At 44.6% G+C, this 16,002-nt stretch overlaps 1 protein-coding gene across 1 annotated transcript in view; it reads right to left on the bottom strand.

Annotated features, from left to right (window-relative positions):
• Positions 1 to 7,133: 7,133 nt before the first annotated feature.
• Positions 7,134 to 16,002, bottom strand: part of adam22 (ADAM metallopeptidase domain 22) — a gene marked incomplete at both ends in the record, with an annotated part of 58,955 nt that continues 50,086 nt past the window's right edge. Inside the window, 7 exons of the mRNA XM_084442423.1 lie at positions 7,134 to 7,154; positions 7,361 to 7,484; positions 11,214 to 11,280; positions 11,369 to 11,472; positions 12,032 to 12,211; positions 12,654 to 12,707; positions 12,817 to 12,907. Coding sequence (XP_084298549.1) covers positions 7,134 to 7,154; positions 7,361 to 7,484; positions 11,214 to 11,280; positions 11,369 to 11,472; positions 12,032 to 12,211; positions 12,654 to 12,707; positions 12,817 to 12,907 — 641 coding nt within the window. The remainder of the gene's footprint in view (positions 7,155 to 7,360; positions 7,485 to 11,213; positions 11,281 to 11,368; positions 11,473 to 12,031; positions 12,212 to 12,653; positions 12,708 to 12,816; positions 12,908 to 16,002) is intronic.

Raw genomic sequence — 16,002 nt, 5'->3', positions numbered from 1 at the left:
GGTCTTGGACAGTGTACGCTGCTCTGGGCCTCCCACCTGCCCCCACCGGCAATGACCCTGTGACCACAGGGGCTGAGATGTGGGGACAGTGGCGTGGATAGTGGCGTGGAGACGAGACTCCGCCCCCTCAGGTCAGAGCTGGTCGAGGAGAGTGTACTGCTCCCCGGGCCACCCACATGCACCCAACCGTGAAAACTGCATCTTTAGCCAACTCAGGGTCTGAGATGTTGGGACGGTGGCGTGGATAGTGGCGTGGTGGCAAGATTCCGCCCCCTCAGGTCAGAGGTTGTGGGGGGCAGGTCAGTGATTGCCAGGCCATCCCCATGCACCCCTCATCCCACCATGTGTCTATAGCCCACTCCGGGGCCGAGCAGTAGATGTGGAGGTGTTGTATGGAAGTTGAGGTTAGAAGCAGTAGTAGTGAAAAGCAGTAGGTGTTTGTTATAAGTACTGCTAGTACTACACTCAAAATTGGATTAGACCACTCATCATAACTCATAGTTTTATTGAGTTCAATAGCTGAAAGAGGAGAAAATATATTAATATGAGTTTACAGCCTGAAAAAGTGTCATTCTGAATATTTCTTTGAATATAAGTAAGGAAGGAAGGAAGGAAAGAAGGATGGATGAAAGGAAGGAAGGATGGAAGGAAGGAAGGATGGAAGGATGGAAGAAAGGAATATGAATGCTGCCACAGTAGTCATAAAAGGGTGCCTGTACAGAGAGAGCGCGTGTCCCCAAATTCAAATCTCAACTGACACTGTGAGCATCCTCTCATTCACTTCAATGGAAAGGCATGCCGGCTTCAGACAGCTCTCCCTCAAAAAGTATGAAGGTCACAGCCTAGATATTGACACCCTATGAATCCTGAGAAAATGCTGAACATTTGTATATATAATTGTCCGTGTAGCTTAAAAACTGTAGCCATGGCGACGAGTTAGAAAAAGTGTAAAAATGCAAAATGAGCAGCTCAAAAGTCAGAGTGTGGGCCAATACGTTTCAATGAGGAGCGCAGTTGCCGAACGAAACGTCATAGAGCAAAAACTATAAGTCACACGGCTTAGAGACTTAGATTGTACGAATCAGCCCAGTTGTGTGAACGTTTTAATGTAGAATATGTGTATGAGCTGTTAAAACTGTAGGAGCAACAGCAGTTTACAAAACGTGTAGATGTTTTCAAAATACGAGCTGCTACACTCTAGAAACTGAACATTCCACACATCCACTTCAATGTTAAAAAGGGTCCCAAACAAACTTAAATTACATAAAAACTATAAGGAATTTCAAAAATCTGAATGGTTAGTTTACTCACATAAAGGTCCTGAACATTTTAAACTTTGAAGGAGGTTTCTAGCACAAAAAATGAAGGAGGAGATAGGTTTCAAAGCTGATGAGGGGTTTCAAGGTCTGCCCATAGACTTCCATTATAAAAAAATGTTGAAAAAAGCTGAATATTTTAAAAATTATGAAAGTTATTAAAAATCTGAAATATATCCCATAAAGACCTTAACAAGCTGAACATTTTGATAATCGAATGGTTTCTGTAGCTCAAAGTATGAAGGAGTTGAAGGCTGAAGAAGATTTCAAAACTCCCCCATTGACTTCCATTCAAAAAAATTGTTGAAAAAGTTGAATATTTTAAAAAGTATAAAAGGTATAAAAAATCTGAAAGTATTCCGCGCATGTCCTTAACAAGCTGAACATTTTGATACTTGAATGGTTTAAGTGGCTCAAAGTATGAAGGAGCTACAGAGAGCCAAAAAACGTACGGAAGAAGAAGTAAAAAAAATAAAGAACTGGATAACAATAGTGTGAATGCTCTAAAGCATTCACACTAATAAAGATAAAAAAGGTAGAGGAGTAGAATAGTTTCAAAGCCTTCTTGAACTGTCATTGCCAAAGCAACATGTATAGTAGGCCAGGGCCAGACATTTTGCCTCACTCATCTATGTAAATCTCAATCTCTCAAATCTCGTTTTTTTGCATTTTGATTTGAATTGATAAACAGTTAAACGTTACTTGGTGGCCTGAGGATTTATTTTTACTTTTGTTTTTTTTGTCCGTAAATCCCGCCACCCCGTCGGTCGAAATGAGCGCTCCCCCAAGGACCATGGTATAATTCGCACACTGAGTACCTATATCTCCCTCTCTATATTATTGATATTGTCTCGCTTAAAGATTTCCATTGTTTCAGCCCTTCTTAAGTTCTCTGGCAAGGTGTTCCAGAGGTTGGGGGCATAGAAACTGAAAGCTGCCTCTCCGTGTCTCTTGTCCTGGCTTTTGGAACTGTTAGGAGTTCAGTAGGTCTACCTGAGGACCTGAGTGGTCTGTTGGGCATGTACCTGACAAGCATGTCTGAAATGTATTCAGGTGCACGACTGTGGAGAGATTTATAGACTAATAAAATAATTTTGAAGTCTATTCTAAAACTGACAGGTAACCTATCTCCGTACCCCCCACCCCCCCACCCTCTCTCTCATTATGAGTTGGAGTTGTACAAGGAGGACCTCCTCTATCTGAGCCTGCTCTGCTGGTGGTGAACAAGATGGACCTGCCTGATGCAGAGGACCGAATGGCAGAGCTGCAAGAACAACTGCAAAACCCCGATGGTAACCGCTCTGTCACCACCTAGCCTCACGACGTCATCTGGATGCAGATGCACAGGAAAGGGGTTCCTTTGGATGTTAGAGTTCTGTTTTCGTTTTTGTTCTTGTACTCCAGAACATAATTACTGTGTTCTGTTTTGTGTTCCTGCCGCAGCAGTTTGCCCACCTGTTGCCTGAAGACATAGTTCCTAAGAACAACATGCTCTTCAAACACGTTCCTATCTCCGCGACCACCGAATTGGGCATCAAACACCCGAAGACCTGCATCCGACAATCACTGGACGAGGAGGCTACCGTGGTAACAGAATCCCTGCACCATGATAGGCTACAGGCGGAGTCGGGGAATCACAGCCTAGAACACACCTAACGTTGCATCATGGGGCTCTGCCCCCCAGCCTGAACATGGTGTGTGTACAGTTGCTGCCTTATCAGTGCTTGAGTTGTCTGGACCACTTCTCTGGACAGATTGGGACATTTGTGTCACAACAGCCCAGGACATCATTCCCCAGACTGCGTAGACTCTCATGAGGAATCAGTCATGAAGGCACGTTGAGGCCGGGATGGGAAGGCGTTCTCCCAGCCTAGGGGCACGTGTTGGGAGGGCAGTGTGCAGCACTTGGCCGTCTCTATGGTTACAAGGCTACGCTATGGGAGGGGCCTACAGGACGCTAGGACATACTGTTGTCTTTCCCCACGGAGGAATTGACTTGCTTAATGAACTGCAGGTCATTCATTGTATGAACTGTCTAATAAATGGCGACTTTTTGTCTACATTGTATACTGTGTGCAGCAGAGATTTCAACTAGGCGCTCGAGTGAGTAAAACAAAAGCGCTCGGGTGTTTTAAAACAAAAGTCATCAGGTGTTCTTGGAACTTGGGAAAAGGCCAGCTAAAACAAAAGCTAGGCTGCCAGGCACTCAGGAAGGAGGAATAAAAAGCCTTTATGCATTTATTGTGGCACAGCTACATACTAAAGGGTGCCATCTTTGGCATCTTTTATGATCAATAGCCGTGCTGCAATAAAGGCTTTTTAAATGCTTTTTAAACTATTCCTCCTTCCTGATAGCTTTTTGAGTGCTTGACACCCTGCCTGTTATTTTATACTGTGTATTCATTCATTGCCAAATAAAACTTGCATGACAACAAACATCTGAGGAAGGAAATATAAATGTTTACTGACACAGACATATCGATGAAAGTTTTATTTTATATTAAATATATTACAATACTGAATGACATAAGAGGAAAAAAAATATGGTCAAGTCTATGTACAGCATTACAGCAAAAGAAAAGATGGCAACATATGTGGATTTAATACGGGTATATCCAGGTATGGGGGTTAAGGTTGCAGTCGTAGTAGTATACCAGAGTGTCTATATGCCTGCTAGAGAGCGGACAGGATGGGACCAGCAGGGCGGGAGAGGTCCGAGAACCCCCCGCAGGCTACAGCTGTGTGGATGGAGTGCTCCGTAGCATTGATACATTCAAGTCTGTGTCTGGCCATCCTCCTTGCCACGTGGTGAAGGCCGTTTGTCAGTGCAGTTCTGTTGCGTTATGTCAGTTCAGAGATGTGAAAGGCAGTGGGACACGAGCCTGGCGCTCTGGTTAGAGATGAACAGGTCTCTCTAGGCCTGAAGCCTAAACATCAGGTGGACCAGACCGGACTGGACCGCAACCATCTCAACCCTCATGGTCCCACCCCTTGCCAAATATCATGCAACATCTTCAAAATATAGCACAGGACAATGTCTATGACACACCGGTAAAAGGTCATAGCTTGTTGTAGCACAGTAAGATGTTCAAAATATTGCTTGAGAGATACGAACCAATGCTTCTTCGGAAAATTCCAAGGAAACTATCAGGTAGGCTACTAAACACCAGCCAATGCCTTATATTAACACAAGAGTGAAGAATAGAGCTCTGGTCTTAAGGGCAAATCATGAGCTCATCTGCACAGATCTCTATAGCATTTATACCCCATGCTGCCATAGCTGCGTCCCATCCTCATACCTTAGAAGCCATACAGATCTGCACATGCTAGACTAATGACGCCTTGGAACAGCCCCAGATGGGTGTGCTTTGAAAACTCAGATAACAACACATCTCCATTCAACCCATCAATGCACATAATCACAATAATGCACTTAATTACTGTCTGAATAACTGCTGTACATAATGCTGAGAAAAATGTGAACATTAGAAAGGTACTTAAGAGTTAAAAAATAAAAAGTATACTTGTCATACAGTAGCAATATTAATCCAGTATTGTGATGATTTTAATATCTATACAGTCATGGTGCATACAGTAGAAAATGAAAGTCAACACATAAAACACACACATAAAAGCATAAGCAATTAACGACACACAGGAGGCCTAAGGGCAAAACCATACCCACTGAGCAGGGGGAGTCATGACGTGTTACAGTAACTCTGTACAGAGATCTGGGATAAGCCACCCTGATATCTTACCGTGTGTGTGTGTGAGGGTGGGTGGCACAAAACTGACCCCAGGTCCATGTTAAACGTCAACATTCTATTACTATGTGAAACCTGAATTGTCAGTCACTTCAGACCCACATTCGGTTCCAGAGGCCATTCATTTATTGAAACGATTGCATTCATTGATTAAGTCAAAAACCAATGTGTGATCAGTTCACTATCACAATGGTATTATACCTGTGGTGTAAAAAAAAAAATCCACGAAGAAAACAGCGACTGGAAATGAAAGAAATCAACTTTCAATGACAAGCTTATTTCCCATTACGGCATACTAGAGGACAGAGATACTGTCATTCTGCAGGTCTTAACAAGCTCAAACAGCAAGCACTATACAGCATGTTTAATCGTTTAGAGAGAAATATTATGAAAACAAAACAAATTATAATGCACATTTTGACCCACATTTTCCATTTCCTCATTGTATAATATAGCTATTGTATAATATAGCTAATATCACCTTCAGGTCATGTCAGAGACTAGACCTGCGTCAGTAGTTTTTGATATTTCTGTATCCTTTCATTCAGTAACAGTACATCCACACAAAGTAAAGCAGGCAGGAGCATTGCTTAACGCTATTCGAGCGAGGTTGCTCAAACTCCTCTCACTTCTAAAACAACGACACCTGCATGAATGAACACATGAAAAGTCAATTACTGTATTCACATCTAAATCTATGTCAGAATCTCCTCCCTTCTCTGCAGCGGGGGCATGGGCCCATTCAAATATGCAACTTTGTTAAGAGGACACTCAACCATGTTCAATCCAACATATCTAATTGATGTAATAAAATTACGACATTCTTAACTTGACTTTAACAATTACAACTGGTGGTGTTCTTGCAAAAAATGGAACAAAAAGACACCATTACATTCTGCTGCGGATGACAAGAAAAGCTGCAGGGTTCACACAGCCACACGGGAGAAACGAGAGTTCAAAGTTCAGAGAGAGAGAAAAGAAAACAGGCCTAGCGGACAGAGAAGAGAAACACAGGAACGAGTGCAGGGTCTCTACACAGACCTACAGAGGCCCAGTCTGTCTACAACAACACACACACACACAGCAGGAGGGAGGAGAGGAGAGAGAGAGCGCCCCACTCCTTTACCTCTTTGGAAGTAAAAAAAGAAAAACACATTTCACTCTGTGTCTTTAAGCTGTACATATTTACACACACAAACAATTCGGGGTAGAACCCAGCAGGGTGAAAGAGAACGAGGGGGGGGGGGTGATTTGGGTCCGTGTCATGAGATGTTGGCTATAAGCATGTGTCACAACAGTACACGTCTCTGACAGAGCCTACGAGGGAGAAAATAGCTTGAAAGCCTACGTATGAAATCACTATCCCCTGCATGCAGTCCATACAGATCAGACCACGCCATTTCTGATCTACTGAACAATAGGTGGGGTTCGCTGATAAACAGGGTCGTCTCATGCATACAGTGTTGGTTGTCCTACAGTGATTTTTGCGTGCTTGAAAAATGGTAAAGAAATCCAGCGGTGCAATAGGGCGACCTGTCCCTGGTCCCGCCCCCACAGGGTGGAGGAGCACCAATCATCTTAGAGCACTTGCGCTAGGGGGGGTCAGGGCCTGAAGAGAGAGGTCAGTAAGTTTGGGGTACGGGTGGATACGGGTGGATGGGGGTGGTGGGGGGGGGGGTGTTCACAGTCCTGTAGGAGAGGCCCGAGCATTCTGGAGCTCTGCAGAGACTCAGCTCCAGCTGGTCTGGAACTGGTCTGGACGTGGTCTGGACCTGGTCTGGAGCTGTTGTAAAGGTGAGCTCCTCTGGTTCGGGTGGAGGCCCAGCATGGGGATGCCTTGCTGGTCACTGCAAAGGTGCACGGCAGGGTTCGGAGGCCCCTCCCACACACTCACTCACACACGCTTCCTCCTCTTCGGTGTGCCAACCAGGTGCTCTCTCTTTTTTTTTCTTCTCATTTTGTGTTAATTTTGTTTTTGTTTTGTTTTTGTTTCGTAGAAAAGCAGACGAAAATGGAGTTCTTAAGTACTTTTGCAGAGTAGATAAGATGACTGTTATATTGAAGTCTCCCACAGCTGCAGAGGGTGAGAAGTGAAATGGGACAGAGAAAAAGATATGAATCGAATGATAGAAGGTGAGTGGGGCAGAAAGAGAGGTTCTGTACATCTGTGCATTAGGAATGTGGTAATCTAGGTGACGTTGTGTAAGGTGGAGCTGCATACAGTACAGAACAGTAGGCCTACAAGCTACAGTACGCGTCGTTGTTGTTGTTGTTGCTTACCCTTGCACTCTGCCTGTTGGCCTTCCTCTGATCGTCCGGGAGGGGGGGCATGGGGTAGGGGTATCTGCGGCTAGACGCAATGGACCCCGTGGAGGAGGTAGGGGACTTGGCAGGGGACAGCGTCCTGGAAGAACAAGGAGACGATATCACTCCAGCTGCTGTGTGGTTTCACGCGCACTTCCTGCGTCAGGTGTAGGATGGACTTGCCCCAAGACACTGGTCTTCTATCATAATAACTATCAGCTCCGCCCCCGTGATAGTCAAGCATGATTTTTCCATGTCATGTTTACAGGCAACCTCCAAACCTAGCCCCTCTACATGTTCAGTTCACACAGTCCCAGGAGACGTTGCCCTAAAAGTGCAAAATATCAAGACTCAGAATGGAGACAAGAATAACTGAAGTGAACTGGAATAAGTAATAGCATAAAATAAGTCAATTTAATGATAACTCTGACCATAGTTATGCCTTTAGGTCAACGTCTGCCTGGGTCAGAGCAGGACAGCCTGAACATACAGTGCTGGTCTGGGCACAGTCACATCTACCTCCCATGGACAAGCATCCACCTGACACCGACATCATCAACCTGCGACTACAACACTGGATCAGCACCACAGTAGGTACAGGTTACCTTAAGTCAATTCAGAGCCAGCTGTAGCAAGATTCAGGTTAGAGTATTCAAGTATTAAAGAGACTAGAGGCAGCCTCTACATGGTATGCTCTGGCGTGAGCTACGATGGCAGCGTGATGGTGCATGTGTGACTGTGTTTAACCGTCTGTCTGGGTGTTGTTCTGGCCAGTGGAGATGCAGAGGGTATGATGGGGTGAATGTGAACAGACCAGACAGGTGGGCAAAAATATTTAGGAGGGGAGTCGGGGAGCAAGACAAGCACCAAGCATAGTGATGTCAGAGCACAGGAGCAGGAAATTACATCACAACAGGCACATAGACACATCGAGACAAACGCCATCAGCTCGAGCAGGACACAAAAGTAGGCCACATGAAACGCATATGCATTCACACACAAACACACATACTTTCACACTCAATAACAGAAATAAGACATGTAAACATTGAATGAGAGCACGGCCAAAAGCAAAGGAGTTTAGAGGAGAACTAATATTCCTTTTGAAATCATGTCATTATGTCATATACAGTTAAAGAGCTACACATGTTACAACTTTACTGTAATCGATAGAAAACAGAACACAGAACCGATGGTTCAGTTAGCTCTTTTCTTGCCTCGGGGGTACCCCCCTTTGCCTCAATCAGTACTGTAGTACTAATAGTTCTGTGCATAAAAGGCACCACATGAGAGCGTAGTACCCAGAATCTGGGGGGGGGGGGGGGGGAGCTGCGGTACAGGAGATGAGCTGAGGTAATACCTAAGGTAAGGTCCAGTGTTTTTATTCACATCTTCTACCCATTTAGTTACATCACAATGCTCTGTTTTGATGCGAGGGGTTAAATACCTGCAAGGGGGGGGGGGGGGGTGGAAGGACACAACAACAGGAAGGGGGGGGGGGTAGGAGGGCAGAGGAAGTGAGAAAGAAGGAGAATGAAGAGGAAGTAGGATGGAGTTGAGGATGAAGAGGAGGGAGGAAGAGAGGGAGAGGAGATATTTTTTAGGACAGCAGAGCACAGCAAAGACATTCTGAAAACACACCACCAAGATGCAAGTGAGAGGATGATGACAAGATGGCGGACTGGCCTGAGAGCTAAGGTGAGCTCACTGTGAACATCAGCGCTTCAGCGCAGTGGGCTTAGTCTGTGTGAATGCATCTGTGTGGGAGGGTCAGTTGCATATTGGTTGGGTGTCATATCGTTCCAAGCAGTGAGGTTGACGCGTTTCAGTGTCATGCTTACAAGGAGAATAGTCACACTGCAAACGACTTCATATGCCAAGACCATAAAACCCAAAACAAACAAACAACACGCAACAGGCTGAGAAGTAAATAATGCCACGCCATCTAGCTGTGTTATGTTCATTCACAGGAAGTATATGTGCAAATGCTTGTACTGTAGTTGGTCATGCTAGAAAGGACAGAAGTATGGTGCCTTCCTGGTCACTAATCCATTCTAATCTAACCTTAATAATGAACTAACCGAAACCTTGAAGCTCACAGACTAATGGTTTGTCAGTTGCAACAGTAACAATAACTTTGGTCTGTTCCAGCACAGCCAGACAATGCAGTTAGTTCCTACCTAGTTTCACCATACCAGACAATCGGAAATCTCCTCCTACCAATCGTCTGGAGATTTCTACATTCAAGATAGTCACTAGAACAGCTGCCAACAAACCTACACCTAATACTTTGGACTGGTTCAAACCTGTACAAACATACGCCCTAAAGACTTTGGACTGGTTCTGCAATGCAGGTTTTTTTTTGTACTCTCAAATAGTTTCCATCCACTCTCCGCTATGGAATCTGGATGAATGTCCTCAGTCTCTAGTGGAGCGAAGCGTTTAGAGACTGACTTGTGAGTCTAGTCCCACATGCATTCTAGAATGCCATTCACTTTCCAGGACAGCAAAATAGTCAAAAACTAGAAAGGGGGCTCAAAAAGCACAGGCCTCCACACATTAATGCATTTTATTGGTGTAACTGAGTTGAAATGGTTGAATTCACGCCTCAGTAATATGTAATAGCCAACCACAGGATCCAGGCTAAGAAAATGTAATTTTTCCTAATACCATGTTTACCTGATTTGTTTTTCATGAATAAGATATTGGGCCTCCATCTGATTTGTGTATCTGCCCAGTGATTCGGATAACATATGATGTATAAGTACTATTACTGGATCCAGGCTAAGAAAATGTAATTTTCCCTAAAACAGTCAATGTTAATCTGATTTGTTTATCATGAAACAGATATTATTTATTTTTACATGTATGGAAAGATAAGATAATATTGTTTGTGAAAACAGCAAATAAATAAAGTTGATATCTATCTAAAGTACTACCATGATTCTCCCTCTTAAGCACCCATTGTATTTTTAGTTTGCTGTTCTTGCCTTCAGCACTAGATCTTAGTCACTTGTTTTAGAAAGGAGATGCCCTTTTGAGTTCTGGCAAGTAGTACATTGGCCTTTCCAATAAATGCAATTATTGTAAGTCACTTTGGATAAAAGCGTCAGCTAAATGACTGTAATGTAATATAATGTAAAGCTGAATTGATTAGAACCCAGGACTCCTAACTATTAGAGCGATGTCTTATCCACTTGGCCACCGGGCAGTACGGCAATCCAGGCAGGAGATGTAAAGAGGCAGTGAAGGAAATGGCCCAAGTACTGTATGGACAAGTACTGTTATAATTTTCATTCATGTATCCGCCCAGTGATTCGGATCCGGTCTAAAATGTAATGGGTTCTAAGGTGGCCCATACTACAGCCCTCCACCGAGTTTCGAAAAACGCTCTGGAAGTTTTCACGTAATCCTGCTAAAGAACGAACGAAATAACGAACACACGCGACTGAAAATATATACCGGAGGCTTGGGTCGCATACTCTGACCGTTTTTACTTTGCTGAGACTGTCTATAAGTGTTGAGTGGATTTTCTAGCTGTAAAACAGCATGGGTTGACTCTTGCTGCATATTCACTTGTAATAACAGAAGTTTGACCATGAACTGATCCTTGATTTCTGTTGCCCAGAAAGGGTCTTCTTCAGAGTTCATTCACTGCATAGCTGATGTGTCTGTTTCACACCACAGACGCCTCTCTGGGTCACAGACCGGGTCACAGACTGTCATTGTGGTGTAGAGGTCAGCTGCCACAGGTCACTTACTCTGTGTAGAGGTCAGTTGCTACAGGTCACTTACTCTTTATAGAGGTCAGTTGCTACAGGTCACTTACTCTGTGGAGTTAGAACGAGCACGGAACTTCTTTCCTTTCAGTTTCTTGCGATTGCCACTCAGATTTCCTACAGAGAAATGATATGCGTTAATAAACAGTCAACGCAAGGAAACACTATCTATTAGTGTGTGTGTGTGTGTGTGTGTGTGTGTTACCTTGCCATGAGTTGCTCCTGGGTCGTCCATTCTCACAGATGTCAGATGAGATGTGTTTGGCATCAGGGATTCTCTCACTCCACGAGTGGGAAAGACCATTAGATCTATACACACACACGTATAGCAAGGCCAGGAAAATGCATTTGCATTATAATTATTACTACTATTAGTACTTCAATCGAATAAAAAACATGAATTTTGTTATCCAGTAGAGGGCTGCTGGCTGGAGGATCCATCTGTTGTTTTTCTACAGCAAGGAACCATGGGAAAGGGAGGGGCCATGATAACACCGTGACAACTGACATTGCCACCATGATGATTTGAATGATACCATGACAACTGTGTGTGTGATACCATGACACAATCAGTGACAGCTTGACTTAATGGACACGTGCAGAAAGTGGTGAAGAGTGACCCATGGCCAAGGGAACAAAGGGACACACACAAACAGCTGTGAGTTTGATGGTGAAAACAGCAGTGACAACACACACACAATGCATTAACGTACTCACGCAGACACACACTTATACTCTCTCTCTCGCATACGCAAACACACTTGAGCGAAGGCACACAGACACATGCACACAGACTCATACACACACACACACACACACGCCCGCAGGTGAGTGTGGGAGAGCGTGGGATGGCGGTGCGATGGCACACCTGATGGAGATGGAGGGGATGGAGGCGGTGAAGGAACGTGTGTAAATCTGCAGGTGGGACAGGCAGGCGGACCTCTTCTTGGAGCTGCAGCCGGAGTTGGTGCTGACCCCCGGGGGCATGTCGCTGTAGAACGAGTCCGCGTCGCCCGGCTTCTTCACGTAGTCACCTGGGGGCATTTGCCTGGGAAACGGTAACACGGTAAATGGACTGCACTTATATCACTTTTATCCAAAGCGCTTTACAATGAAGGCCTCTCATTCACCCGTTCACACACACATACACACACCAATCGCTGCAGCTGCCATGCAAGGTACCAGCCTGCTCATTGGGAACAATTTGGGGTAGTGTCTTGCCTAAGGACACTTCGACATGTCGTCACGAGGAGTTGGGATTCGAACCGCTGACCCTACGATCATTGGACGACCTGCTCTACCTCCTGAGCTACAGCCGCCCCCACACACCAGAGCAGAGCTGACAAACAAGCTCCAGGCTGACCGCAGTGAGACGACACGGCCATATCCGAGAAACATTGTTTACACTGCTGACAAAACCTCCTCAACATTAAGCGTTAAGAGATCAGCTAAAGGATAAGCATGAAGAGAGAAGCCAAAAGTGAACCCACCGGCAGAATCTTCTGTGCACGTCTGACTCCACGTACCTTCTCTGTCTGTATTTCCTGGATGGGGACAGAGACACACTCACATCAGAGATGACCGCAGCCCTCCCCAGAGGCAACGTGACGGACAGCTCCCAGGTCCAGTCACCCGGGGCCGTCAGACACTCACTTGTAGCCACAGGCGGCGAAGGCCAGTATGAGGGCCAGGAGGCAGATGGAGCCAGCGATGGCCCCTATGATGATGTTGGTGCTGGTGATACCTGAGAGAGAGAGAGAGAGAGAGAGAGAGAGGAGAGAGAGAGAGAGAGAGAGAGAGAGAGGAGAGAGAGAGAGAGAGAAGGGAGAGAGACAGAGAAGGGAGGGAGAGAGAGAGAAGGGAGGGAGAGAGAGAGATAGAGAGAGGGAAGGAGAGAGAGAAAGGAGGGAGAGAGAAGGGAGGGAGGGAGAGAGAGAGGGAAGGAGAGAGAGAGAAAGGAGGGAGAGAGAGAAGGGAGGGAGAGAGAGGGCATGTATGTTTTTAATGATGTTAATGTTAACATCATCAAATACATTTGTGTGTCAAGAGCAATTGGGAGGCTGTGCCTATGTTGAAGTGCTAAAGTTAAAAGAATACACTTCATCAGAAATCACACAAGAACCACAGCACTCAGGATAGGCAGGTCTGAGAGAGGAGAGAGGGGAGCAAACAAAACTAAAACTGTATTTAGTTCACTCTACAAAGTTATGTTCACTTACATTTGCAGTCAGTGGTTTAACACACATTGTGTATATAAATGACATATATATATTTAAAGGTGATATAATATTTTTATGTAGACATTTTTTTTAAGTAGCAACTCTAACAAGGCTTGTGAGCCAATAGTATTATTACTACTCCTGATCGCTCCAGATACAGAGATATCGCATGGTGCTGTACCAATCTCATAATACTACTGGCTTGTTACAGATGGGAACCAAACCTCAGACAGATAAACACAACATTCATTTCAGAGTTCAGACCTGTCAACATTTTTAAAATGATAAATTCATAACCTTTTTTTTTGGTGGGGGGGGTACTTTTATTTTGCACCTTTCTAAAAGCTTTTTTTATTTTTATGATTTGTCTACATAAAAATGTAATCTATATCACCTTTAATAGGTAATCCAACCAAAACTCAACAAGATTCAAATCAATGTTCTGAACACTGGGTAGAGTTGACACAGGGAGAGGAGAGTGGAGTAACAGGAAAGGGCATCACAGACAGGACACACACAACAAAAAGGAACTCAAATCTGACCTCAACGTCACTCCATCAATGACATGAGCCTGTCGACAAAGAATGAGCGTGAAAATAATGACAAACAAAAAGAATGACATGCATGGTTTAGTGAAAAGTTACATACATATATGCAGCGTTAGCATGCCGTGTATCATATACAGTACAGTTTGTCAAAGCGTCCACTTCCGGTGTTTTCAATATCATTCTTAGGCATCAAATCTTTGAGCAATATGGTGATTCAATACATCATTTGAAAGCTTAAAATGTCAGGAATCCATTATTCACCGCAGTTACAATAGTTTAATTTGCAACATAAGCACCGAATGAGCGAACGTCAGCAAGTTTGGTAGCACTTATGTTCAATGCCTTGCTGCTATGGACACACGCATCATAATCCAAAAGCATGTGGTTTTCTAATATGGTATGTGGTTTTCTAACATGGTAAGAGTTCAGACAATGAAAGTATCCAGGTTGTTTGATCCAAAATATACAACTACCACGTAAAATGTTGATAAACATGTAACAGAATCAGAGCGAAAGTGGGAAATAAACATTTGTTCACGGGGTAAAACCATGTTCACTCATTACAGCATAATATTGACAGTTCATTGGTCGAATCCCTTGTGGAATGTGATGATATACGTAGAACCGTTGTTACAGGAGATGTATTCATATACTCATCTACATGGGCTTCTTGCAAGTTCCGGCCATCAGATTATTAGAGGAGATATAAACTGTATAGTTTACAATACCCTAGCAGTGTGATTTCAGGACGTAAATGTAAACTCTTATCGACCTCAATGCATATCAGTGACCCTAGGGAGGAGGTTGCTAATAATAGGGAAAAAGGCACAGCAGATTATGACCCCTGTTCAAGATAAAGCCCATGTACAGTACGAGGACATAAGACAGGCTGTGTCATGCCAACTACCATCCCCAACAAAACATTGCCATTGATGAAAGAATGGTGGCGTCCAAAGCCAAGATTGGACTGAAACAAAGCATGCAAAACAAACCAGTGAAATGGGGCAACAAGCTTTTTGTGCTGGCGGATTCAACAAATGGATATACGTGGGACTTCTTTGTGTATGAGGGGAAAATAGGTTTTGGAACGGGGAAAGGGCTCAGCTATGACACAGTGATGCAGCTTGTCTCAACACAGGTTCTAGGGACTGGTTATAAACTGTTGACAAATGTTATACCAGTCCCACTCTGTTCCATGACTTGCTGGCCAAGAAAATCTGGGCATGTGGGACCATTCACACAAACCAAATAGGTTTCTCCAAAAATAAATCTGGGGGGGTTGAAGAAGCAGTCTCCCCATGGCACGATGCGCTGGATCAGAGATGGACCCCTCATGTGATGTGCTCGATCAGAGATGGACCCCTCATGTGATGCGCTGGATCAGAGATGGACCCCTCATGTGATGCGCTCGATCAGAGATGGACCCCTCATGTGATGCGCTGGATCAGAGATGGACCCCTCATGTGATGCGCTGGATCAGAGATGGACCCCTCATGTGATGCACTGGATCAGAGATGGACCCCTGATGTCCGTTCAGTGGAAGGACTCAAGAGCCGTGGTGATGTGCTCCACCCTCCACAAGGCCCATGGGGAGGAGACCGCCCAGAGGAGAGACAGGGGTCGGGACGGACAGTGGACCTTGACTGACATTCCTGTTCCACCTGCCATCAAGGACTACAACAGGTATGTACTGTTTTCAGAATGTCACCTTATTGAATTCAACAATTTAATATTTATATCTTGTCTCGATGCAAATTTCAATAACATTTCCCATTTTATTTTTGTTGTCTATCCAGGAACATGGGTGGAGTGAACCTTTCCGACGTCCTTATTGGGTACTACACCATCCTCCTCAAAACAAAAAAGTGGCATCGATCACTTTTTACCACTTTGTGGACATCTGCATCGCCAATGCCTTCATCCTCTACAAGGGTTCAGCCAGTGCAGCGGGAGAGAAAGCCATGACCCAAAAGGCATTCTGGGAAACCCTCGTGGAGGAACTCGCAGCAGCTGGGTCTCCCTCCACAGCCCCACAGCAGCCCGCCCCCCCACCTCGCTCCTCCAGGTGCCTC

Source organism: Borostomias antarcticus, assembly GCF_949987555.1.
Source record: "Borostomias antarcticus genome assembly, chromosome: 8".
NCBI classification, from domain to species: Eukaryota; Metazoa; Chordata; class Actinopteri; order Stomiiformes; family Stomiidae; genus Borostomias; species Borostomias antarcticus.
The sequence above is the reverse complement of the archived record's forward strand: the minus strand, read 5'-3'. Positions and strand labels throughout refer to the sequence as shown.